The sequence below is a fragment of the Rana temporaria genome, chromosome 3 (assembly GCF_905171775.1).
Source record: "Rana temporaria chromosome 3, aRanTem1.1, whole genome shotgun sequence".
NCBI classification, from domain to species: domain Eukaryota; kingdom Metazoa; phylum Chordata; class Amphibia; order Anura; family Ranidae; genus Rana; species Rana temporaria.
The window spans coordinates 69,368,900-69,396,469 of record NC_053491.1 but is presented as its reverse complement, the minus strand read 5'-3'; the positions used below and the strand labels follow the sequence as shown (position 1 = coordinate 69,396,469).

At 40.9% G+C, this 27,570-nt stretch overlaps 1 protein-coding gene across 1 annotated transcript in view; it reads right to left on the bottom strand.

Annotated features, from left to right (window-relative positions):
* The window catches only part of UNC13C (unc-13 homolog C), an 829,386-nt gene that overhangs the window by 131,760 nt on the left and 670,056 nt on the right, over window positions 1–27,570 (bottom strand). The window contains exon 27 of the mRNA XM_040342717.1: window positions 8,585–8,641. Coding sequence (XP_040198651.1) covers window positions 8,585–8,641 — 57 coding nt within the window. The remainder of the gene's footprint in view (window positions 1–8,584; window positions 8,642–27,570) is intronic.

Genomic DNA, 27,570 nt, shown 5'->3' with positions numbered 1-27,570 from the left:
TGCTAGAATCCCAACATTTGTAGTGAGATTGATGATGTCATTGCTGAGATCTTCACTGTTATTTCTGGAGAGAAAACCATGAGCTGGTGCAAGGATCTCCCTGATGTTTTTTGATCATTCCTTTGGCAGATTTGAATTTTATGAATGGCAGACATCAGCTCAGACACTGACACGTTCAAATCTAGTACAACTAATGAGATGCAGGCAGATCATAGCTGGTGGGGGAGGCCGGCAGCCCCCTGCCTCAGTAATCCTTTCAAGAGCCCATAGTCCTGATGCAAGGTGTGGTCTGGCAGTTGGGTGGAGTTTTGCAAATACAAAAATTCTTTGATAAGGGGTTGTTAGTGTAGAGGAGATGGTATTTCCAAACAGACTGCATTAGCATGCAGACCAGTCCAGATAAAGACCACATATGATACTGAGACTCCATTATTGAAAAAAATGAAATCCACTCAATGAAAGGGGTGCCCAAGGCCAGTAGAACTGGAGGAAGGTATTAGATGACGTTGGACTTTCTCCAGCCAGCAAATAGGGCTGGCTCTATATGATTTGCTGCAACTTCTAATGCACACTTTTAGAAGCTCAAAGTGTGCAGTGAAATATGAGCAAGCAATTTCAGTACAGAAGTGGAGCTAATGCAACTGCTCAAGACTGAAGAAAAGGAAAAGGAGTCCAGCTTTGATGAGTTTTATCAATTACCAATTTACAATTGCCCATCAATGCAGCTTGATCAATGCCCATCTGTAGCCTCACAATTGCCCATGAATGCAGCTTGATCAATGCCCATCTATAGCCTCACAATTGCCCATCAATGCAGCTTGATTAATGCCCATATGCCGCCTTCTCATTGCCATGAATGCAGCCTGATCAATGCCTATCTCGGGGAGGGAGGCGGGATGAGTGCCACCTGATTACATACAGCGAGAATCTTCTGTTTACTCGGTGGCCTCTCTAAAGTCCCACCTCTAGGACCAGCTTCTGTGATAGACAGAAAATTGGTAGAAATGCCAGCCCAGGAGACGGGACTTCATATTACAGAGGCTGCTGAGTAAACAGGAGATTCTCGCTGTATGTAATCTGAAGGCGCTCTTCCCACCCCCTCCCCGTTCTCTCCGAGGCAGCCCAAATTGCAGTATTGGCGTATAACACACACACACTATTTGCAACCGTTTTTGCAGGGTGAAAAAGTGAGTGTTATACGCCAATAAATACAGTATTCTTTCATTGCAAGCACAGTGGCTTAGTGGTTAGCACTTCTACTTTGTGGCTCTGGGGTCATCAGTTCAAGTACTTCAGGACACTATTTGCTTGAAGTTTGCATGTTCTCCCTATACTGTTCTTGTGTGGAATTTCCTCCTTTGCGTTAAAGATATGCTGGTAGGTCAAGTGTCAGCTCTCTAAATTTGGCCCTTTTTGGCCCAAAAAAATGGTTCAATAAAATTGAATCTCTCTTTAGGGAGCTAATTTGGAAAGGGGGACAGGCTAGGATACGTCTTCGCACACTGCAGCTCCCGGTGGGGGAGGGAGGACTTGCAGTGCCCCAACCCGAGATCTATTATTTTTCTGCACAACTGCAACAAATAGGGGGAGGTAATATGCCAGGAGGAGGTACCCCTAACGGGATGATAATGATGAATGGGGTCTCTCACGACACTATCTTTGAAGCACTAGAGGCTGATTCCTTTAGATATAGGAATCCAACAACAAAAATGATAACCAAAATATGGAAATCGGTTAAAAAATTGATGGGCTATACCGGGTTTTCTGAACTCTCCCCACTGTGGAATAACAACAAACTGAAGGAAGTCCTCCAGATAGGAAAGGTCAGAGCATGGGAAATAAACGGTATTAAAAGGTTGAAACAACTGTATAAAGAGGATAAATATAGGAAATTTCAGGATTTAAGAGAGGAATTCAAGATACCTCAATATTCATTTTTCACTTATATACAGGTGGGGCATGCCCTTGAAGCCCAGTTTAGGACACAAACGCTAGTGTGGTGTGAAATGCCCCTTCTCCAAGAACTAGGCAAGGTAGGACCAACTAAGGGACTCATCTCTGAATTATACAAACAGATGGGTAAAAAGGCTAATATGGGCCGGCATCTTCTAAAAACAAAAGAGAAATGGGAGGAGGATCTGGGGGAAATGACACAGGATCAATGGTGGAGGGTTTTGGAGATGGGGCCGAAAGTTTCGGTCTCACCCCCACAGAAGGTCTCCCATCTGATGCTGGTGAATCGAGCTTATTATACACCTAAACGTCTGTTCAACTTTGGGAGAAGAACAGATGACAAATGCCCTAGATGCCAGGGGACTGGAGACCTAGTACACATGGTGTGGCGATGCCCAAAGTTGTTTCGCTATTGGGAGGGAATAGTAAGTGTCATAGGGGAGACATTTGGTGTACCTCTGGAGGCAGAAGCCACACTATGTGTACTAGGATATAGAAGGGAACGGAACGAGAAGAAAAGCACCACAGTAGTATTATTGAGATGTCTGTTCCAAGCAAGGAAATTAATAATGTTAAGATGGCAGGCGACAACACCTCCAACAATAAGGGAATGGGTGGGAGCAGTAAATGAGACGATATGTAAAGAAAGAGCAGTCTATACAAAAAGAGGTAACCTTAAGGAGTTTGAGGAGATGTGGAGACCTTGGTTGGAAGAGAAGGACCTGCCCCTCTAGTGGGTAAAAAATATAACTGGGATGAGGTAGAAATAAAATAACTCTTAAAAATAAAGCCAGACATGTGTCATTTAGGAAAGTTGGGGCCGGCTTTGAAACCTCACCAGGGGAGAGAGAAAAATGGGGGGAGGGCCCAGGTATATAAAGTTAAGAACAAAATATTAGGTACCAACCACACCGTGAATAGGTATAAGAACAGTCCCCTGTAATGGGGATGATCTGAGCATTTTATCTTTTTCTCTTTTTTTCTTTTTTTCTTTTCTTTTTCTTCCTTTCTACTGGATGTTGTTTCCCTTTTCCTTCATATAAATAAGATAATCAATGTATATTCTTAACTTTTATAGCAGTTGTATCGTACACTAAGATTAAGTAACAAATAAGATATGATGTTGGTTCTTGGAACTTTTTTGATATGAAAGATTTGTTTAAATAATCAAATATGTATAAGGAAAAAAAAGACAAATAAAGAATGAAAATTTAAAAAAAAAAATTTGGCCCTAGTATGATATGCATCTGAGAGTCCCCAAGATGACTACCTCCCCATCTACCCCAAAAGAAGATAGTGCCTTTTTCCTTAGGAACTCAAAGCACACTAACAAAATAAAATAAAAAACAGAATAGTGTATGCTAACTACTATACTCTTAGCATAACCACACCTGCATAGTTAACTAAAAATGAATAATCAATCCAGAGCTCACAGCATAAAACCTCAAGACACTTATAAAAAAAATCTACTTTTAAAGGGCTTCCACAGAAATTCTAATATATATTTATAGAAAACAATAAAAAAGAAAAATATCGGGGAGCTGCGGTGGCTCAACGCGATTGGCACTGTGCTGACAAGCCATTCACCTCTGCAGCTAGAGGTTCGGATCCCGGTCTCGGCTTCATGTGAATTGAGTTTGGTGGTCTCAGCCCGGCTCCCGGTGGGTGTGCTATGCAAGGTAAGCCTGTGCTTAGTACGCCCACCCCCCTCCCACAAAAACCACCACACCTACACACGCACTCTAAATTGGGTTAACACACGCACTTTGACCATGCGGTCTCTAAAAGAGAGGCGAAGGACTAATGGGGCTGGTTGAGCTGGCTAATCCTCTCACTCCCTTATAGGGAGTCCCTCTGCCCCGTTGGGCTTCAAAGCGGAGCAGGTAGGGCGGGCTGTGTGGGAGGACCCCCTCACACACCCGCCATTGCCACCCGGGGCATGGAGAAAGATGGCAGATTGCCTCTGGGGGAGGCCTGCCTACTCCCAACTCCTGCAGTCCAGCTCCTCTCTCGAGTACACGCACAAAATACACACAAAAAAAAAAGAAAAAAAAAAAAAAGAAAAATATCTGACTCTTATACAGCTAACTATATAAAAAATAAACTTTATTACCTAGAAAGTATAAAGACACACTTTAAAAACAAAGCTATACCTACTAAAAACCTGTGATACTCTTAAAATTATTTTCAAAACATATATAAATACACTACAGTATAAATCAATGAAACAAAACACTTATATCAAATATACAGATAAGAATGCTGAGGATGCAGTATATCAAAGATCGAAACCAGCACATTGAGATCACAATCTACGAATGTTGTAATGTTGTTAACCACTAAATTTTAATGTATAAGGTGGATTTAACCTGTAATTTATCAAAAAAGAGAGTGTCCAAATATACGCTATGACAGGGACCACCTAGATCATATATGCATGGCTTAGATGTGTAACTTATATGAAAGGCTTGCATTCAGTCTCCAGGTGGATTTAACTTGTGTTAGTGATACAGGAGGATTTAGCCTGCAAGTAGTAGTGTATGAATGTTCACATGCAGACTTCTACAAGAACCACCAAGACCATATATGCATGGCTTACATCTGTAACTTGTATACATGGCTTGTACAGTTGGTACATCATCATCCAGCCTCCAGTTGGATTTAACCTGTCATTGGTAGTACCCAAATGTCCACATGTAGACTTCTACAGGGACCACCGAGATCTTATATGCATGGCTTAGATGTCACAATTAGTTTAGGAGCCTATTAAGCAGGTGACCAAAGTAGAGGCATATATACACTAGTGCCCTTACTCAAAGCAGGAACCTTAAATCACAAAGGGTTCATACCAGGTGTAAAAGTCCATCCATCAAAAAAAGCAAACAGGGAACAGTTGGCTGCATATGAGTCAGATATTTTTCTTTTTTATTGTCATATCATATATCAGATTTTTATGGAAACCCCATAGAAGTAAATATTATTACAGGTGTATACTCTTAGCATGTTTTAAATACAGGGATTTTAAAACCTGCACATTTTAGTCTAAATGTGTTCCTGCCAAAGAGTGTAATTCTGTTTAGCCATTCTTGTGATTTACACAGCTTTGCTACATTGCACATCAGGGACATTGGCAGCATTTTTCTTTATAGAACAGAAATACAACCTGTGTTTGATTGACAGTGCTGTGCAATGCAAAAAGGAGTGATTGATTCACAAGAATAGCACTCCCTCTCTGGGTCTCAGTTCTGGTATTATAAGTATAATAAGAAGTCCAAATAAAAAGAAATCATGAATGTATTTAAAAATACATTTGGCATAAATATTGCACTCAATTGAGAAACCCTAGGCCTCGTCCACATAGGTGTACTTAAGCGTACGCTTTTGTAAGGGCCATGTGTGCCCGCACAGGGATACTCAGCTCCATTCATGTCAATCTGACATCTGTGCGGGTGAGCACCTGTGCATCCCTATGCAGGTAAATACATAGGCCCAGATTCACGTAGATCGGCGTATCTTTATGCCGGCGTAGCGCATCTCATATGCGCTACGCTGACGTAACTGTGAGAGGCAAGTGCAGTATTCACAAAGCACTCGCTCCCAAACTTGTCGGCGTAACGTAAATTGGCCGGCGTAAGCCCGCCTAATGCAAAGTAGGAAAGTAGTGGGCGTGTTACATTTAAATTAACCGTGACCCCATGTAAATGAATGTCCGAACGAACGGCGCATGCGCGCGCATGCTCAGAATCACGTCGCATATATGCCCTAAGATACGACGGCTCAATGCCTTCGACGTGAACGTAACCTACGCCCAGCCCCATTCACATACGACTTACGCAAACGACGTAAAATCCGACGGCTGTTCCGACGTCCATACCCTAACATGACTTACCCCTGCTTTTGGAGGCTTAACTTTACGCCAGACATACGCCTTACGTAAACGGCGTAGATTACAGCGACGGGCGCAAGTACGTTCATGAATCGGCGTATCTTGGTCATTTGCATATTCAACACGTAAATCAATGTAATCGCCCCTTGCGGCCAGCGTAAATATGCGCCCAAGATACGACGGCGTAGGAGACTTACGTCGGTCGTATCAAGCCAAAATTCAGGCGTATCTTGTTTCCTGAATAAGGCGCATAGATACGACAGCGCATCCATGGACTTACGCGGCGTATCAGAAGATACGTTGGCGTAAGTCCTACCTGAATCCGGCTAATAGTGTATAGCGTGTGCTTAAGTACGCCCATGTGAATGAAGCCTTACTAAGCAATTTTTGAAAACTTTGAAAAGTGTTATCAACACTTTAAAACCAAACACAAAAATATAACACCACCAATGTTTTAAAGTGGTTGTATACCCATTTTTTTCACTTTGACCTACAGGTAAGCCTATAATGTACGGTTTAGGAGATATTCCCCTTGCATGCAGCCGCTGACTTCAGCGACGCATGTGCTCTGAGTTCCCCTGGCTGAAAGTCTGGCAGACGTCAGACCTTGCTGGAAAGAAGTCTCCCGCGCATGCACGGGAGTGATGACATTGCGGCTCCGGCCACTCACAGCGCCGGAGCTGCGATACCTGGAAGACACGCTGAGGGAAAATGTCTGCTCCCTCGGCGTGACCGAGATCATCTACCTGTGCCTCGTTCTAAGGTAAGTATTTCATAATGAGCTAGTATGCAGTGCATACTAGCTCATTATGCCTTTTACCTTACAGGTTTAAAAAAAACTGCAGGCTTACTACCGCTTTGGGGGAACAGGGACTCCCCCTTCTTCAGGGCTGTTGCTCCTTGCTGATAAATGGGAAAGGTTCCCAAACAGGGGTGTCAATGGAAGAAAATCAGAGCAATAACTGTCAGACACAACTGACACTCTGACAATTATCCCTCAGATTTTTTGGCATTGACACACCTGTTTTGGAACCGTTCCCATTTATCAGCATGCAGGGTGGCGCTTTACTGGGCATCTCTTGTTGGGCATCTCCTGCTGTCACAAGGTCCCCTATGTGACTTTACCTAAGATTTCTTCAAGCCTCTGCAGGTGAGATGTTTATTACTATATGCTAGCCCCCATTGTCCCTCACCCATGGGCATGCTAATACTGTTATTAAGCAGATACAGGCTCCCCATCATTACCTCAATTACCTTTATTACATATACTTTGGCACAGTGGCCCTAGTGGCTACTGGAAGTGTAGACCCCCCATTCAGCCCTGACTGGCAACAGTATCCAGGATTGCTTTTAAACTATGTGTGGCTTTAAACGATTTACACAGACATTCATTCAAACCATGAGTGTGTAAAAATATTTTGACATGTATGTTATCATTGCTTATGACTTTTTATATTCTAATTGGAAGTATTGATAACTGTAATTTATTGCAGACATAACATATATTGCTGTTTGATACACCCCTGAAGAAAGGAAACTGAAATGCATTAGGTGTTTCTTCTTCAACACATCAAAAGTATTTGACCTTGTGATATGTTATGCAGAATGAACTATGCAAGTTTATAATACATGAATGCCATGCTAAGTTATGTGTTTCCAACAAACAGGCCGCTCAGCTGTTTTTTCATGTTTTGAGATTGTCAATAATAAAAATACCAAAAACTATTTAACTAAATACTCTAGTGGTTACCGTCAAAGTCCCAAGGTGACCATTTACATTGGTCTTGGCTGCCCCTCTCCACTTCTGAATGGGTGGCGTGAAATCTGCCAATTCATCCCTGAAACCAGTAAGGAGGTGGAGGAGTTGAGGGGCATGATTTCCATGTCTGAGTCAGCCTCCAATTTTTTACTTTTAGTGTTAAAGTCATGGATTTTGGGATCTTGCAAACATGGTGTGTCTCTCCCAGAGGAGGCTTCCAAAAAGCTCACATTTGGAAATGTAACACAAGGAGCTAAAGGTCCAGTGTGAGAATGGGAGTTGGCAAAAGAATGCAGAGAAATATATCCTCCACCACAGCAGTGATGTTTATTTATTGTTGGTGCAAGGAGTTAACATCCATAGTGCAGTGTGAAAAGCACCTGAAGATAAGTTACACAACTTTCTCATTTCTCTTGGTTAGTGACATTACTTCTCATATGAGGCTGAGGCTTTGGCTTCTGGAATACGGAAAAGTACTTTTTTTTATAAATGAATGTTGAACTCCAGGAAAGCAAATACATAAATGTCATATATGAGATCTGTGTTACCTAAAATGATTTTGAGTTGGTACTCGGATCAGATCAAGCGCAAAGTAATACAACTATTTACACTGAGAATTCAAACGTTTTTGAACTTTTGCATACAATTTAATAATTAGTTGTTTTAGAAAATGCATATTTTATATCTGCATAGCATTGCTGGCAGTTGAAGGTGAAACTTACATAATTTAAGCACTGTCTGACTTCAGTAACATTAAGATCTAAAAAATATGAACTGCTAAAAAATGATGTTCTTGTTAAATAAGTAAAACATTTTCAGAATGCACATGTTAAAGTTTTATCGTCTTCCGTTTTTCAGATAAAGTGATTTGTTCATCATGAATTGAAGAACTGTGACAGAAGTGAAATAACAAGTAACTATGGAAAAGCAGAATACAGTATAAAGTTACTGTGGCAGGTGATTAACTATTGATTTAAAAGTATTACCTTTAATTTAGACAACTGTCCAAGGTCTTTAGCTGCACTGAAAATAATTTGTGGCCCCTGGAGAAAATAAAGACAACAATTTATCAAAACAAGTTTAATGATAATAGTCATGAATATTAATACTGTCACATTTAAATGATATAAATGAAGCACAGGAACACCCTGCAGAGTTTAGGCTTTGTTTAATTAATAGACAAAGTATTTGCAAAATCAAATTATCATTTACAGCGTTCACTTCCTTCACATGCTGTAATTCCGGTAACCCTAGATGAAAAGCAACTATTGTTTTCTCTCTGTCAAAGGACACTGATTGAAGCTGCTTCACCTTTATATTTGTAAAAAAAGACACAAAAAATATATACAATTTCTTCCCTATGTTAATGCTATACCATGATGTAAGCAGTACAAGTTGTTGCAGCCTGTTTTGAAAGTTGGCTGATCACGTCGCCACGGGTACCCCTGGTGGAATTCAAGCTGTGGGGTGGGCCAAAGGGTGGGAGTCTGTTCCTCTCCTCCTGGCACAGTTAGTACCCATTAAGGGTGTGGGGAGGTCTGGGACGGGACTCGCTCCCGAGGGTCCTAGGGGTTTCAAGTCTAACAGGTATTATAGTACAGGTGCTCTTGTTAGCAGATGTATATGAGTTGTGGCTCACTCCACACCCTATTGAGATGAGAGATGTGATTTTGTACTGTTGTAACTATGCCTTTGTCTGCTTTTTTATGTCATGTATGCCTATTAATAATACAAATTTTGAAGATAAAAATATACATTTTCATAAACCATAAATTAAGCATTCTATTGACACTTTCATGACCAGAGTTTTTCAACTTTTTAAATATGGAGGAACCCTTAAAATATTGTTTCAGTTCAAGGAGCCCATTCTAGTACTTAACCTCCCTGGCGGTATGATTCTTTCAGAAAAAAGGTGCTGAAAGCGGTACCATTATTTGCAAGGAAATTTGGCGTTTTATACTGTAGGTCTGTAATTTTTAGGAATAACTCACTTAAATCTGACCAAACAAGAGACTAGTAGGCATCTCGGGTATGACATTTTTTTTAAAACAAAATTATAATATAATAAATAATTATAAATAATTATAACAAGTAATAATATAATTATAATAAAAAATATTCAATAATGTAATCAACTCAAAATCACTGAAATTTGCTCAGTTGCAGAATTGTCGCTGTCATTACTTTTATTTTTTATGACGAATTTCCCCACAAATCGCTATCGCACAATTCTGCAAGTGATTATAATTTATTATCGCTGTTTTCTAGCTGCTCTAAAACCATTTTTGACATAAAGGGACACTTTTGGTTGCTATGGACAATCTACAGTTTGCAGGGAAAAAGAACAGTTTTTATTATATAAAAGTACATGCAGGGCACTGGGCAGACCACTAGGGACAAAGGGTGTGTGTATTTTTTAATACAGTACTGTAATATATAAGATTACAGTATACTGTATGTAAGGTGTTTGTTTACGTTTTTGAATTTGGCACCGTTCTCCGCTCCCGTGCGTCGTAACGTCGCAGGGAACGGAGGTCGGTGGCACAGGAGGACACTGTGTGAATCGAGCGAGGTCCCGCTCGCTCACACAGCGCAGTGGCATCGCTGGATCCAGGAGAAGGTAAGTAACTTTGTATGCTGCTGCAGCGAGGCAAGCCCGAGTCTGACTCGGGGTTACCGCTTTTGGTATGAAAATCTCACCCCGAGTCAGACTCGGGAATACCGCTAGGAGGGTTAATATAACATTTACAGTTCATTAGTACATTGGTACATTAGAGTGATGGTCACTGGGAAAAAGATCATTGGTCTCAGTGGTTTCTCACCTGAGAGACAAAAGTTGCTCATTGTTTAAGGAACCCCTGGAAGCCTCTGGAGCAACCCTAGGGTTCCCCAAAACCCTGGTTGGGAAAGGCTGGCTTAGACACTCAGACTGAGTTTAGCAGCTATTATGCTTCACTTATCTTGACAATATCTCTATAGCCTCGTACACACGATCAGTCCATCCGATGAGAACGGTCTGATGGACCATTGTCGTCGGTTAACCGATGAAGCTGACTGATGGTCCGTCGCGCCTACACACCATCGGTTAAAAAAAACATTGTGTCAGAACGCGGTGACGTAAAACACAACGACGTGCTGAAAAAAACGAAGTTCAATGCTTCCAAGCATGCGTCGACTTGATTCTGAGCATGCGTGGATTTTTAACCGATGGTTGTGCCTACTAACAATCGTTTTTTTCCCATCGGTTAGGATTCCATTGGGTAAATTTAAAGCAAGTTGGCTTTTTTTTTAACCGATGGTTAAATAACCTATGGGGCCCACACACGATTGGTTTTGACAGATGAAAACGGTCCATCAGACCATTGTCCTCTGGTTAACCTATCATGTGTACGAGGCCTAAAACCGCGTACACGCAATCGGTCCATCCGATGAGAACGGACCGATGGACCGTTTTCATCGGTTAACCGATGAAGCTGACTGATGGTCCGTCACGCCTACACACCATTGGTTAAAAAAACGATCGTGTCAGAACGCGGTGACGTAAAACACAACAGCGTGCTGAAAAAAAAAGAAGTTCAATGCTTCCAAGCATGCGTCGACTTGATTCTGAGCATGCGTGGATTTTTAACCGATGGGCGTGCCTACTAACGATCGGGTTTGTCCTATCGGTTAGGAATCCATCGGTTAAATTTAAAGCAAGTTGGCTTTTTTTTTAACCCATGGTTAAATAACCTATGGTCATCCTGGATGGGAGGGAGATGAGGACGTGACGCACGTGAACGTGAGGGTGGGAGGTGCCGGAGCACTCTATGGCGTGTGGCAGCGGGAGCGGAGAGCCGACGAAATCAGCTTCGGGCCGGTGGATGCCAGCGTGAGAGGCTGACACCCCCGGTGAACGAGTCGGAGACTCAGCCCTGCTCTGGCCGGCCTATCTAGGGATCCTCCAGACGGGACCCAGAGGGACATCACGTGACCTGGACGAAGCCGCGTGATTGGCTAGCACCGTGCAGTCAGCAGCTGGGGACGGAGGACGCGCCGCCACGAGCGAGGATGATCCAGGAACGGAGTATCGACAGCGTCGGCAGCGGCAGCAACAGGAGGTCCTGAGGTTGGGTGAGGCGCTCTGCGGAGCCGAGCAGGGTTGGGTGCCATCCCGCATACCCCCCCCCTAGCTCCCGAGGCCCCCCCTACTCCCCCCGGTTCTGTGTTCTTGTGATGGGACTGTCTGTGGATACCGCAGCTAGGAGATAAAGGGGAATTTCTAGCAAGAGCCGCAGCTCAGGAGATAATGGGGATTTCCTAGCAAATATCCTACCAACTGTGCAATGAGTTAATGCTGGACAGGTTAGAGTAAAATACTCTGCCATTGTGATATAACACGGAGCCAAAAGGACTTTTTTTTTTTTTAGTATCATCAATGTGGTGGTCAGGAGCGGTTACCAGTAATCACTAGCCCGGGGCATGTACTGGATAGATGTCACGTATGGGGTTAATTAGGGCTAAATTATTGGTTATGGCCGCAGAGAAAAGTATGCTGTAGAAATTTTACGTGTGATCTATTGATTTTCGTTAAGTCAAGTCGACAAGTTTACCTAAAGTTTTGTGTTCTTGTGCTGGGACTCTCTGCTGGTGACGCAGCTCAGGAGATAAAAGGGAAAATCTCTAATAAGCATTATAAGTGTTATAACTAGTGTGCAACGAGCTAATGCTGTACATGTTTGAGTAAAGACTCTGCTATAGTCTTATAACACGGAGATAGCAGGACTATTATCATTATCATTAATGCGGTGGTCATTAGCGGTTACCAAAGCATGAGGTAGAATGTTGACGGGTGATTCACTAATATGTGCTAAGCTGACAAGTGTACCTAAAGATATGGGACTTAAACTGCCTTGATTCCAGGGAAGAGACTCGTGGCAGAAATCCTATATGCTGCGGAGCTGGCTTGATTTTTTTTTTTTTTTTTTTTTTGTATCCCACCAGTAAGGTGTTCATACTTAATTACCTGCGACTTGAGTGGCAGTCAGACCAGGGAAGTTATACTGGTTCGAGTTCTATTTTCTATATACGTATAAAAAGATTGTATATATACATTAATTTATGAAGGAGCAGGATTCCCCTTATATGTAAAAGGGTCACATTGATCAATTAACGCGGACATACAGAGAAACTAGCTCGGCAACGTGACTGTGGGCTGAGGTACCAGTGCGTCAAGAGACGCTGAATTGAGCTATATCACCAGTTGCCTTTAGAAGATACCAACATCTTGTCAGATTAAGTCACTGGGTAACCCTTATGTGCAAGGTGGCCGTATAAATTATAACACACAGAATTATATGCAGCGTACAATTAAGTGAAGATAATCAAAGTCTCAACAGATTAAGGAGTTTGCAAAACTTTCACTCAAAGCACAGACACATATATAAAACCTCTTCGGATGCTTGGGAAGTCCAATCCTGAGAAAGGCTACCCTGGATAAGGAGGACAAGCCAGAGAAAATACCGCAGTTCAAACCCTAAAATCATACGGTGGACAGCCCTTACATAGGAAGATAAAGCTACAGTCGGCTGGACCATTGTAGTAACCGAGCTGGGTATCGGACGGGGAATAGACAGGATTCAATAGGGAGGCGGAGTGGAGGTACCCCCACTCCGGGTTTTTTTTTGTTTTTTTTTCTTTTCTCCCCTTTTCCCTGTGCTCTTCACTGGGGACCCCTCCCCTGTATTCTCTCTCCTTTTTGGTGCTCCCGGCCGTCTCCTCCGTTTTTCTTATCTCCTCTTTCCCCTCTGCGCCTCATTTTTTCCCCTTGAAGGGAGAGGAGAGAATAGTAAGAGGGGAATAGATATTCCCACATAGAGGAGCTCAGGCTAGGCTAAGTAATAATATAGCGTAGACTGTAAAAAGTCATTATTCAAACTGGGGAAGAGAATTAGACCCTCCAATAAAATGAATAGATCGACGAGAGGGGTCACCTTAAAACCCACTAAGAATAACTTGGGGAATAGCTCCATACAGCAATATATGACTCAAGAGGGGAGCCTTAAAAGTCCGGGGCTTGCAAAAAAGACTGAAAAGAAGAAGAATGAATTAAAAAAGGGAGCAAGCAGTGCGGAGAGCTCTAAGGGTGAAACTACAATAGAAAGCGAGCAAGATCATAATAACACGGAAGTGTTGGTCTCGGACTTACAGGACACACAGCCCCCCACAAAGGCAGAAATGAATGCTATGCTATTAAGGATGGAAAATGTCATAAAGACAGAGATCAATAAGGTGAGAGAGGACCTCGGAGGACTTAGAGAAAGGGTAGTAGAGACAGAAAGGAGATTAGAGGAACAAGATCAAGAAATAAACACCCTGAAGGGGCAGGTTAGGGCCCTGACCGAGAGCCAGAGAGTGGCGGCCTACAGGATAGAGGACCAGGAGAATCGCAACAGGCGACAGAATCTTAGAGTCAGAGCGATAGTAGAGGAAAAGGAGGAAGACCTCATGGAGATCATGAATACAATTTTTTGCCCTTTACTTGAGAGACCAGCAGAAATGAAGCCCCTCAAAATTGAAAGAGTGCATCGAGTGGGAAACCCCCAGATGATAGATAGATATGGGCCAAGAGATGTTGTTGTTCGGTTCAAGAATTTTGTTGATAAAGCAGAAATCTGGAGAAGACTTAGGGGGAAATCCCCCCTGAGATACAGAGAGACTGACTTACAAATATTCTCTGACCTATCTAAGGAAACGCTGGCAAGGAGAAGACAATTGAAACCACTTTTAGAGCTGATGCGGGCACAAAATATAAAGTATCAATGGGGCTTCCCGGCATGCCTAATAGGCATTAAGGGAGGAAAAATGGCGCGATTAAGATTCCCAGAAGAACTGAATGATTTCTGCTCTAAAATGCAGCTAGAACCCCCCGACTTGTCGACTTGGGTGGATTAGTGTGGCTATGAGTTGTCTGGATTTCCGGGAGCATGGACCGGGGGGGGGGGGAGGAGGGGGAGGGGGGGAGTCTAGGGAGTGCACGAGCACCACCACTATTAGAGGAGTTGAGGGTGAAGGCGAGGAATTGCCCTTCCAAGGCTCATAGGCCAAGAATAGGCCAGGGGGGAGGAGGGAGGGAGGGGGGAAGGAGGGAGGGAGGGGGGAGGGGGGAGGGAGGGGAGATGGGATGGAGGAGGGAGGAGGAGGGAATGGGAAGAGTGGGGGGGAGGGGGGAGGTAGGGAGACCATCTGACCGACTTCACAAGAAAATATCCCAAACACTTAAAAAAAAAAAAAAAAAAAGAGATATATGACAGATGTCAAGTTTCTCTCATATAATGTAAAGGGACTAAATTCCCATATTAAAAGACACAAAATTCTCTGTGAATTAACACAGTATAAAACAGACATTGCCTACCTTCAAGAGACCCATATTACCTTGGAATCCAATATAAAGCTCTACTCAACAGAATATCCGATATGGTATTATGGGGATACAATCTCATCGCGATCTCGGGGGGTTGCTATTGGATTCGCTAGTAGAATCCGATTTACACTGGTGGATAGACAAACAGACCCGGAGGGGAGATTTCTGTTCCTGAAAATAAAACTTGGAGGAGAGATCTATACCCTAGCTAATGTGTACGCCCCCAATGTAAACTCGGTTAAATATATGAGTAAAATTATGAGAAAACTAAAAGAATTTGAAGAGGGACATGTAGTTTTGATGGGAGATTTCAATTTCTGTATGAGTCCAAGCCTCGATAGTACGTCCTGTGCACAGGGGACAAATAGTGAACAACTAAAAATACTGATAAAACAAATGACACAAAACCAAATGGTGGATGTATGGCGGATCCTCAATCCGAGGGCCCGTGACTACACGTTTTTCTCACCTGTGCATGGGACGTACTCGAGGATAGACTACGTCCTCGTCGACCACAGACTTCTGGAGAGTGTGATAGAAGCAAAGTGTGAGATCATGACGTTATCAGATCACGCTCCTATAACCTTAAAAATAAAAACTTCTATACAAAAAGACACACCACCAGAATGGAGATTGGATGAGAGTCTGTTGGGGGACGAGGAGGTAGTGGAGAGGATACAGAAAGAGTTGGAATGGTATTTTCTGGAGAACGATAAGGAGGGTATCTCCAGAGCATCTCTTTGGGAGGCCCATAAAGCGTATATAAGGGGAATCTTCATCGTAGAAGGGGCAAGGAAAAACAAAATAAGAACGAGTAAATTAAAAATATTAAGGGAGGAGATATATCGGCTAGAACAGGAGCATAAATCACAGGGGCAAAAAGGGGAAATATTTCATAAGTTGAGTATAAGTAGGGATGAATACAGAGCTCTGGCGGAACAAGAAACTAAGAAATATATAGACCGGACAGAGAGAGAAAGATATGTCTGGGGAAACAAACCTAGTAAAAATTTGGCTAGAATGGTAAGAAAAAAGAAAACTAGGAATTTTATAGAAAAAATCAGAGACAGGAATGGTGACTTAGTACATGCGACAAATAAAATAGCAGAAGTATTCCGGGGGTACTACGAAGAACTTTACGATATCCAACAAAAGATCAGGTGCCCACGCGAAAAAATGGATAAGAGTAGGGAAATACTACAGTTAGCCAATCTCCCAAAATTAGAAGAAAAGGAGGTAGAAGAGATGGAAGGTTCAATAACGGAACAGGAAATAAGGGAGGCCTTAAAAAATACTCCTAAGGGGAAAAGCCCCGGGCCAGATGGCTTTACATCTGCCTACCTACAAAAGTTCAGCACCATCTTAATCCCCAGACTTTGCCAATACTTTAATGGTCTTGGAACTGATTATGAAATGAGTAGAGAGGCTTTAACAGCAACGATTACAGTGATCAAAAAAGAGGGAAAGGACAATACGACTTGCTCGGGTTATCGACCGATTTCACTCTTGAATGCAGATACGAAACTGTATGCAAAAATTTTAGCGGAAAGAATGAAGGGAGCGATGACAGCCATCGTCCACCCAGACCAGGTAGGTTTTATACCTGGGAGGGAGGGAAAAGACAATGGTGTGAGGGCGCTTCTTCTCCTGGAGCAGATCAAAGAAAGTGGGACCCCCGGTCTATTCCTGTCGGTTGATGCTGAGAAAGCTTTCGACAGGGTAGACTGGGGATTCCTGATACAAACCCTAGAATTCATAGGATTAGGTCCAGGGATGATAAGGAGAATCAAAACTCTATATTTCCATCCGTGTGCAAGGATCAAAATTAACGGATCCTTATCCGCTCCCTTTGAGATGAAAAATGGGACTAGGCAGGGATGCCCCCTGTCTCCCATCCTCTTTGTCTTATCATTGGAACCCCTCCTGGCGATGGTCCGACAAAACCCAGAAATCTATGGGATAGAAGTAGGTGAAGACGAGCACAAACTGTCAGCCTTCGCAGATGATGTATTATTCTACATAAGCAGCCCAAGAGTCACTCTCCCGAAGTTAATAGATACCTTAAAACAATATGGTGAGGTCTCAAACTTTAAAATGAATATAACAAAAACGGAGATTTTGAATATTAATATCCACAAGGACGAAGAACTATACTTGCGGAAGAAATACAACTTCTCCTGGCAAAGAGAGATAAAATATTTGGGGATTAAAATGGCAAATAGTTTGAAAAAAATATATAGAATAAACTTTATCCCCCTTCTCGATGAAATCAAAAGAGAAATTAAAACTATATATAATAGACCAATATCGTGGTTTGGGAGGATAAATGTGGTAAAAATGGTACTTATCCCCAAAATTCTGTATAAATTCCAAATGGTCCCAATTTATTTGCCTCCGTCATATATTAAAATAATGAATTCCCTCCTAATGAAGTACATATGGAACAATAAAAAACACAGAGTCTCTGCCCAAATACTAAAACGAACCAAGAAAAAAGGCGGTCTGGCTGTACCTGACATTAGATTATATTATAACGCTTCGGTCCTCACACGTGTCATAGAATGGGCTAAAGAGTCACAGGATAAAAGGTGGATAAGTATTGAATGCACGTTAGCGAGAGCACAGTTAGGGAGATTAATCTGGAATCCTCCACACCGTAGAACCCTATACACGTCAACACACGCAATCACACACAATGCTTTAAGGATATGGGATCGATTACACAAACAATTAAAAACTAAATTCAACTCACCCCTTATGGATTTGAAAGAAAACGAATATTTTGCACCTGGGACTAAAGAGATAGGGGGTAAGTGGATCAAAAACAGAACACAGTTAAAAGACATAACACTAGAGGGCAAAATTATGACCCTCCACGAAATCAGGATTGAAATGGAGGCACTCAGCGAGTGGAGATACCTTCAGTTGGTGTCATTCGTTAAGTGCCTCCCACACCCATTGAGGTCACGAGAGGAGTACACTATATTGGAACAGTTGTGCAGTACCGAAAGCTCAAAAGGAAATATCTCCAAAGTATATAAATATTTGCAGAAAATAGACGAGTCGGATACGCTAAACTACATACAGAAATGGGAGAGAGACCTGGGAGTCCCAAGGGGGAAGACGACCATAGGGCGAATCCTTAACCTGACTCATACTTCGGCGGTTGATGTAAAAACCGCCGAGATGAATTTCAAGTGCCTGACAGGATGGTACATCACCCCAGATAAAATGGCCAAATTTGGAGTAGGGGAGGCAGAGGAATGCTGGAGAGGTTGTGAGGCAAGAGGAACGATGGCCCACCTGTGGTGGGACTGCGTAAAAATCAAAGCATTCTGGGGAAAAGTTTTGGCTTTGATAAAAGAGATAACTAAAAAAGAACTGGAAAATAACCCTTGGATAGTCCTCTTTCATGGAGGAGAAACGCCAGTGAACGAATATAGGGGATCACTAATTCCGCATCTGTTGAACTCTGCAAAACGATTGATACCCCTAAAATGGAGAAACTCGGCAAGTCCGCAAATATGGGAGTGGGTAGACTCTGTAGAGGGGACCTATAGGAGGGAGAAAGTAAAATACGGTGGCGAAAAGAACAAGGTAGGGAATAAGGACATTTGGGAAACATGGATTGATTTCAAAAAGTCCCGGAAATACGCAGAAAATATGAGAGAGGAATAAGAATGCAGCATTACAGTCAATAAAAATGCTAGGTGGAGTCGGGAGATGGTCTGGGAGGGGGGGGGAAGGGTAGTGGGGGGAGGGAGGGGAGGGAAGGGATTAGGAGGGGGGGTTGCGCCACGTCACCACGTAATGATAGCATGTTGGACCCCGTTTACATGAGGAAAGCTCTAGCCTGTCTAAATTGCTAAAGGGTTGAAAGAAGCTATGAAAAAAAAAAAAAAAAAAAAAAAAAATAAATAAATAAATAAATAAACTACCACAAATGATGCTATACCTGAAATAGAGACGGAATTATGAATAAAATCATGAGCAGGTCTCTTGCTGTGGTTATGTCTGACGTGGAAAAAAAGAAAAAAAAAAAAAAAAAAAGAAAAAAAAAAATAACCTATGGGGCCCACACACGATCGGTTTTGACGGATGAAAACGGTCCATCCATTAGACTAAGGCCTCGTACACACGATCGGAATTTCCGATGGAAGAAGTTAGACAGACTTTTTCCTTTGGAAATTCCAACCGTGTGTATGCCCCATCGGAGAAATTCCATTGGAAATTCAGATGAAATCCATCGGAGATTACATAGAGAATATGTTCTCTTTTTCTCCAATGGAATTCTGTCGGAATTCCGATGTGAGTTTGGTCGGGCTAAAGCCCGATCGTGTGTACAGGGCATATTCCAGCTGACAATGGAACTAGAAACATAGAGTCTGCACATTTCTAGTGCTGCAAGTTGAATGAACAGTCTCACGTGAAGGGGCATTTTACATTTATACTTATGAAGTCATGTTGCGGTTACAAAGGGCGTTAAACAGAAATACAGTGCTCATTGTATGCAGTGGGATTTGTCCTAAGAATCTTACTTTAAAAAGAAGTATATGTTTTTGTTTTTCTTTACCCATTATACCTACCTACTGTAGGTGGATGCAGCATCGGACTGATATTGCATCTGTCCACTTCCCTCTGCACTGAGAACTGAGCCATTGAACACCACTGATGGTTCGCTTCTACCAGCTCCCAGAGCGGAGAGCTGCTGCATGTCAATCAGCAGCTCTTCTCTCTGCTCCTCCATGCGCACGGAGCTGTGAAGGGACAGGGAGCGGGCCATCTTAAAAAAAAATGACTGTTTTGAATAATTACAGCTGCATACCTACTGAATCACATAAAGAGAGATATCCCAAATATGGTGGTCTGTGTACTTGGGGCAGCATGCTTTCTGTTCAAGGATCTCCTTAACTCTGAGCCCTTCAGAGTTTAAAGTAGAGCCAAGTAAATCAAATTAATATTTCAATACTTTTTAAGGTTTAGGAATACGAAAATATTATAAGAACCCTCGCCTTATAACACACATTATTATTTTTATGTTCATAAAAAAAAAAAACTTGTAGGAACTTACAAAAATATTTTATTAATTAGAGACCAAACACCACTATATATCTAATAAAAAAAACACTTATATAACATGTATAACTGTATAAAATACTCCTTTCCCTAATATGGTGTAGGGGTAATTTAAAAGGAAATTGAAGTTGAGAGAAATATTTAAACTGCCATTGCTACTGTAATCTACATCTAAAAAGTTAATATGTCTCTCTGTCTGTCTAAGCTATTGCAGCCACTTCAGTAGAGCCATGGTATCAGACCCTTATTCCTATCTGAGTACTGTGGGCTGCAATTTATTAAGCTGATTGTAACAGAACAGTGACCCAAGAGTCCTATGTATAATTACATAGCAATAAAAATTAAAATATTTTAAGCTGCTGTTGAACTAAATGTCCCAGTAGCAATACTGTGGCATTTGACCTACTTCTGACCATCTTTGTACAATTATATTGATTTATTTGATATGAGCAGCAACAGCTTCCAGTTTTACTATATTCTTTTATGCTTAGGAATGTTTGCAGAAAAGATTGGGAGCTGGGCTTAGAATGTGTACAAAGGAAGCTTAAGCGACATTTGTTGATACACTTCATGGTGACTTTGGTTGGGGAGGCACAGGCTTCTATAACTCTGGACATTTATTTTATTGGAAGAACATAAAGTAATATATATTGATATACAGTGCTGATAGTGCCCGCAGGGGGACATAATAGGTTTAGCTATAGTTTAGCTATATACTGTAGCTTAGCTATAGCTTTACTTTTACTTTTGACATGTGTCCATTAAAAATCTCCAGGTTTGTCAAATGTTATGGGGTTTTTTTTTGGGGCTTATATACGAACATAATTCCATATTTTAAGACTTATTGCTTATAGAACAGATCTTTTTTATGAAAATTTTAAATTGTGTAAGAAACACACATTTAAAAAATAAATATGAAACGTCAATGAACAAAAATAACTTGGAGCCGTACCACAGTCTGAAACTCACAGATTATTAAGACTAATGCCGCGTACACACAATAATTTTTAGGCATGAAAAAAAACGTTGTTTTTAAAAACGTCATTTAAAATGATTGTGTGTGGGCTGCACTTCGTTTTTCAGTTTCTGAAAAACGACAAAAAAAAAAAATTCGAACATGCTGCGTTTTTTAACGTCGTTTTAAAAAATAAAATTTTTCGGGTTGTAAAAAATGATCGTGTGTGGGCAAAAACAACGTTTTAAATCCGTGCATGCTCAGAAGCAAGTTATGAGATGGGAGCGCTCGTTCTGGTAAAACTACCGTTCATAATGGAGTAAGCACATTCATCACGCTGTAACAGACAAAAAAGCGTGAATCGTCTTTTACTAACAAGGAATCAGCTAAAGCAGCCCCAAGGCGAATAGAACTTCCCCTTTAGAGTGCTGTTGTACGTGTTGTACGTCACCGCGCTTTGTTCATCATTTTTTTTAAACGATGGTGTGTGGGCAACGTAATTTTTAATGATGAAGTTGGAAAAACTTTGTTTTTTGGACATGCTGAAAAACATTGTTTTCTTTCATGCCGAAAAATGATCGCGTGTAAGACCGCGAACACACGATCATTTTTCGGCATGAAAAAAACAAAGTTTTTGAAAAAATGTCATTTAAAATGATCGTGTTGCATTTTTTTATGACGTTTTAAACAATGTCATTTTTCGGGTTGTAAAAAATGATCGTGTGTGGGCTAAAACGACGTTAAAAACCCACGCATGCTCAGAAGCACATTATGAGACGGGAACGCTCGTTCTGGTAAAACTACCATTCATAATGGAGTAAGCACATTCATCACGCTGTAACAGACAGAAAAGCGTGAATCATCTTTTACTAACAGGAGATCAGCTAAAGCAGCCCCAAGGGTGGCGTCATCCGCATGGAACTTCCCCTTTATAGTGCTGTTGTACGTGTTGTACGTCACCGCGCTTTGCTAGAGCATTTTTTTTAAATGATGGTGTGTGGGCAACGTCGTTTTAATGATGAAGTTGGAAAAAACAATGTTTTTTCTACATGCCGAAAAACTTCGTTTTTTTCATGCCGAAAAATGATCGTGTGTACGCGGCATGAGACATTCTGTCATTCAGTTTTATAGGCCTAAAGAGGATAATAATAGAATCCTTAATACCCATCAATATCCCTGATGCTCTCTGTCATAAGCGCAATATTTAGAAACATGATTTTGATTTTAGTGCAGTTGATTCAGTCATAAGATCATGCATCAAATGTCATGTCTCTTGTCTCTCCGTAACTATACTGTGCAAGTACAATACTAATGATTATTTTGAAACTATGTTCAACTTTGAGTATAATAAAACTCACCCTGTGTTCCATGATATCGATCACATTTAATAAAAATGAATTTGTCTCCCATCTGAAAACTCACTGTAAAGTTTAATTCTGAATACTGTTGCTTTCTATTTAAACCTAGCTACTTATAAAATGTGGTTGTCTTGTCTACAGCAATTAACTATAAGTAGCTAGGATAAATAGGCAGCAAATGATGCCAGAATCTGTCAGGATAGTGCAAGCCGGTTCTACCCCTTTTTGTGTTTAACAACCATCTGCTTAGCTTCCCACTACAGTGAAATGCTAACATGTGTTAAATCACAATTACCCTAAGAACTATAATTACAGGATTTTTTGGCAGAGGAACAAGGAACAGTCGGTATGGCAGTGTATCACAACATATGATAATAATATCAGTTTGTTGTTTGTATTAAAAAACCTCCATGACACTCACAATATACACAATCCTTTAAATGTTAAGTTATTTCAGTTATTAAACTGTCATCTATAAATAATGAAAACGTATATAAATAGGTGTAAACTAGAATGTATGCTATGCACACTATCTGGCGATCCTTCTCATATGCTGTATATGAATTGTAAAAAAAAAAATTGTTAAGCTCTCAAATTAAATACAAAAATGTTTCCAGCTGAGAGAGGGTAAGAACACACATATATTAATTAACTAATTATAAGACATTCTGTATAGCAGCTCTATAACAACGTTTAATGTAAGAAGTGCATTGACTCACCCAAAAATATTTTGGGGCCTACCACTGATTGGCAGTTGCTGTATGCAGTCTACTCTTCCTGGCATGTCGGAAGTTCACAGTGTGTGGAATAGGTGATTAAATGGACTGCTCACAGCTGTCAGGTAATTTAGTATATTAATGAGAAACCCTAAAGCACGTCTACTTCCAACTCTTCTTCTAGCAAAAGGACTGCTATAGCTCAAAGGTCTGAAAGCCATATTTGAATGTCATTTGCTTACCGGGCATTTCATGAGATCAAATTCTGAATACAAAACAAAGGGCAATTGCTAAATATAAAAGATTGTTCAGACTTTCTAGCCTGCTCTGTGACTAAATAATGGAAATTATTGAGGCCGTTCAATTTTAAGTTTTGAAGGGGTCTCAAAGTGTGTGTATAAAGTTATTTCTGTCACAAGGTAGCCTGTGCAAGTTACAGAGTTCAGAGTGCACTGATGGGAGAAGGAAACCTGTGCACCTAGAACCAGTTGTAGCTAGTAACTAAATGTGAGCTATCATGATGTGCTACAAGAAAGTACATTTATGTCAAGAATGCACACTCTCAGATCAGTAAGAAGCCCTTCATCACGAAAGGAGAAAGGGTAAATTACTCCCCAGGGAGAGAGTACAGTAAGTAGACATGTGCACATTAATTAAGGTAGAATCTGTCATTGAAGACTTATGGTGTCTATCGAATGATCTAAGAAGAATCGACAGAGCAGCTAAACTGTACGACGCCGCAATTGTACTTTTCCAGTCGAATGTTCCGCCTACAAGCTATAGAAGAATTCTAATGTTGTATGACACTAGTAATAATTATATTTATAAATTATTATTACTAGTCAACCAACATTAGAATTCTTCTATAGCCTATGAGCCGAGCATTTGACCGGAAATGTTCAAATTGCGGCATCGTACAGTTTAGCTGCTTGTCAAATCTCCTTAGAACTTTCGAGAGACACCATAAGCCTTCAATGACAGATTTGACGTTTGTCTCTTTTTCACAGCTTTGTCGAATCTTTGTCATTCATGTCGAATGATCTACCCCAACACTGTCTCTATAATGTCAAATCTTTTCCCTCTATGTCGAATATTTCCTCTCTGTGTAGAATTATCTTGGACTAATAGAGTTAAGGTTAGGCACATCGACCGCAGATTCGATAGACACAGATTGCTATTGTCAGCGTCATGTCGAATCTCCTATCTATATCGAACTGTTGTAGCAACGGAAACTAAAATAAAGCATTTTTTTATGTCTGCTCTTTTGGATTTCGGATTCTGTGCGTTTAGTTAAAACGACAATGAAAATACAAGAAATTCGGACGAAAATGCATTTAGACGAAAACGAATGCACATGTCTAACAGTAAGCAAGTGGCCTGGAAAAGGAAGGTAGGCACAGGTATAGTAATATATTACAGCTGTCACAATAGCATAATTAGAGGGAATATCTTCAATTGGGTATACTTTTCTGACGGCAACTCTCAGAGGTAGGACATACCCTTATTTTGGAGAGATTTTCACTTACTTCCATAAGGATAGGAATTGCAGGAAAATCTCCCTGATGGGGATAAACCTGGTTGAGTTTACCTTAACCCTTTCTTTAGTTTTTTAAGCGTAAAGAAAAAGTTTGGGGTCCTAAAAAAAAATATACATATTCACCTCTCTGCTGCAGCGTCCTCCTAATGCTGGCTCTAAGAGAGCTGACTGATCACATGAAAGCTGAACTGACAGCTCTCTGCCTTTAGTTCCAGCAATGCCGCTGCTACGATTTACCCTCCCCCTCTCCAATGCTCCTGCTGCCAGACAGAGTAGAGTGTGGGCGCTACTGGCTCCCACATTCAGTCACAAGGTGAAAAACAGAACCTTCTGTCAATCAGACATCTGGGGTGGATCCCAATAATATTATCAAGATCCTTCATGACTTTGGCTCAGCTCTGCCCGGTCAGCCACTAGTGGGCAATAAAATTAGTAATGGTACCCCTGTAACCAAAAAAAAGTATAGGCAAATATGATTTGCCTTTACTTTTCTTTTAAATATCAAAACCAAGTAGAGCAGTTAACTTGGAAATAAATCCTTGACTAATTTGTCCGTTAGACTTGGGGTTTGAGAACGAGGGACACATATATAATTTTGCATTTGAAGATCTTTGCTGCAAGGTTAATTAATGTTCTCATGGCAAGGGGCATTTGGACTTAAAAAGGCATAATGCTTTTATAGTAGATGAACTAATCTTCCTATCTCTGTAACAATTAATTTGTTGTGCTCGTCAGCAATAACCTGATTCTTTTTCCCCATAATGATGGAGAAAGTCTTGAGACTCACGAGATTACAAGATATACAAAAACAAACAGTGACGACTCAACTAGTTTATCATGTATATTTACACGACAGCCTATGACTGTAAGAAGAAAAAAAAACATAATCTATTTGCCATCAAATGCCAATTCCTGAAGAGGAAACATCCTGATGTCTTTATTAAATTTCCAGTACTGATCTAAATGGTGCTGAGTTGTGTTATGATCCTCAGTTCACAATGTCGTATGTAGTACACACATCTACTGTGACTGTTATAAATGGATATAAGGCAGAGGAATAAAATGTATCTCTAAGCAAAGAACAAAGAAAAATCTCAAAATGCCAAAATGTACTGACTGTCACTGCGTGAGCAACATATTACTTTACAGAGTTCCATTTGTAAAATATTGAATATAGACTTAAAAACATGTTGCTGTTTGCCTCCAAAAGTCATAGTGCCTGTTTCTTTTAACACATATTAAACACATACTAACATGGTTTTAGGTATGTTATTTCATTAATCCCCTAAATGTTTAAACTGATGTTCTTTTTTTCTTATCTTACCCTATATCTCTTTAATTTTACAAACAACATTTAAAGTGTTACTAAACCCAGGACCCTGCATTCACTATATCTGGTGTCCCACAGTACACAGAACATGGAAATGCAATTATTTTAGTAAATACACATTTCTAAATACCTTTTCTCCTCAGCGGAGCAGTCTTGTGACTTGTCTCAGTGTCTGCTTAAAGCTTTTAGGAACAGTTTTTATTCCCCCCTGATCCTCTGGGTAGTGTGGATTGGCCCTGTCCTGATCACATGCACTCTCCCAAGAAAAAAAAAACTCTCTAGCAATACACATCAAACTGAGCATGTGCAGCCTGACTCCTAATGCTCTGTTTTATCAGGAGATGGGTTGAAGTCAATTAAAGAAGAGGAGGATCACACAGCCTTTATGCACAATGCAGAGGATTAGCACTTTAGGTTCCACAGTGAGTATAACAAGCATGCGCTACTGCATATACACACTGATTTTACTGTTGTGGGTTTAGTAACACTTTAAGACATGATAAAGGATTTACAGGCTCCCCGTCCTTTGGCTTGCTCTGTCTGAAATCTTAAAAGGAGCCATCCAATAGGGACAAATCAACTTATTCATCTGTGTGTGTAAATTGTATCTGAAGCTACCAAGATCTGTAAATAACAGGTTTTGTACAAAGACAAAAAGGAGACAGATTTTTTTTTTAAAGTGCAGCCTAAACCTCCAACAGCTGGAGATATTAGTATTTATATGCAATATTTCATATTTACAAAACCATTGCATCGTGACCCGATGTGATTGACGTTTTTTACGAACGGCGCATGCGCCGTCCGTGTACATATCCCAGTGTGCATTGCTCCAAAGTACGCCGCAAGGACGTATTGGTTTCGACGTGAACGTAAATTACGTCCAGCCCCATTCACGGACGACTTGCGCAAATGACGTAAAATTTTCTAATTTCAACGCGGGAACGACGGCCATACTAAACATTGACTAAGCCTCCTAGGGGCAGCTTTATCTTTACGTGGCGTATCTCTTCCGGAAACGGAGTATCTTTACTGCAACGGGCGCATGTACGTTCGTGAATCGGCGTATCTAGTCATTTACATATTCTACGCCGAACTCAACGGAAGCGCCACCTAGAAGCCAGCCTACAAATTACACTTTAAGATACGACGGCGTAGGAAACTTACGCCGCCCGTATCTTAGCCTAATTTAAGCGTATCTGGTTTCCAGAATACGCTTAAATTAACGCCGGCGTAGATTCAGAGTTACGACGGCATATCTACTGATACACCGGCGTAACTCTCTATGAATCTGCCCACTCGTCTGCCTTTTATAAATTTGAGAATCTGTCTTCTGTATTTACCTTTGAATGGACATTAGGCTGTAGTATGCTTACTTCATTAGTACCTGTGACTCTACATGTTATAAAATTTAACTATTAACTACCTGCTGGCAAACTGATACTAATGTACTGTGCTAGGAATACATTAATAAATGCTCTCTCTTTGAGAGCCAACAGAAAAAACAAGGAAGATAGGAGTTACTAACGAAATAAATATTGCTTTTGTAAAAAAAAAAAAAAATGTACTGTTTTTAAATGATATTTATAAATAATTTATAC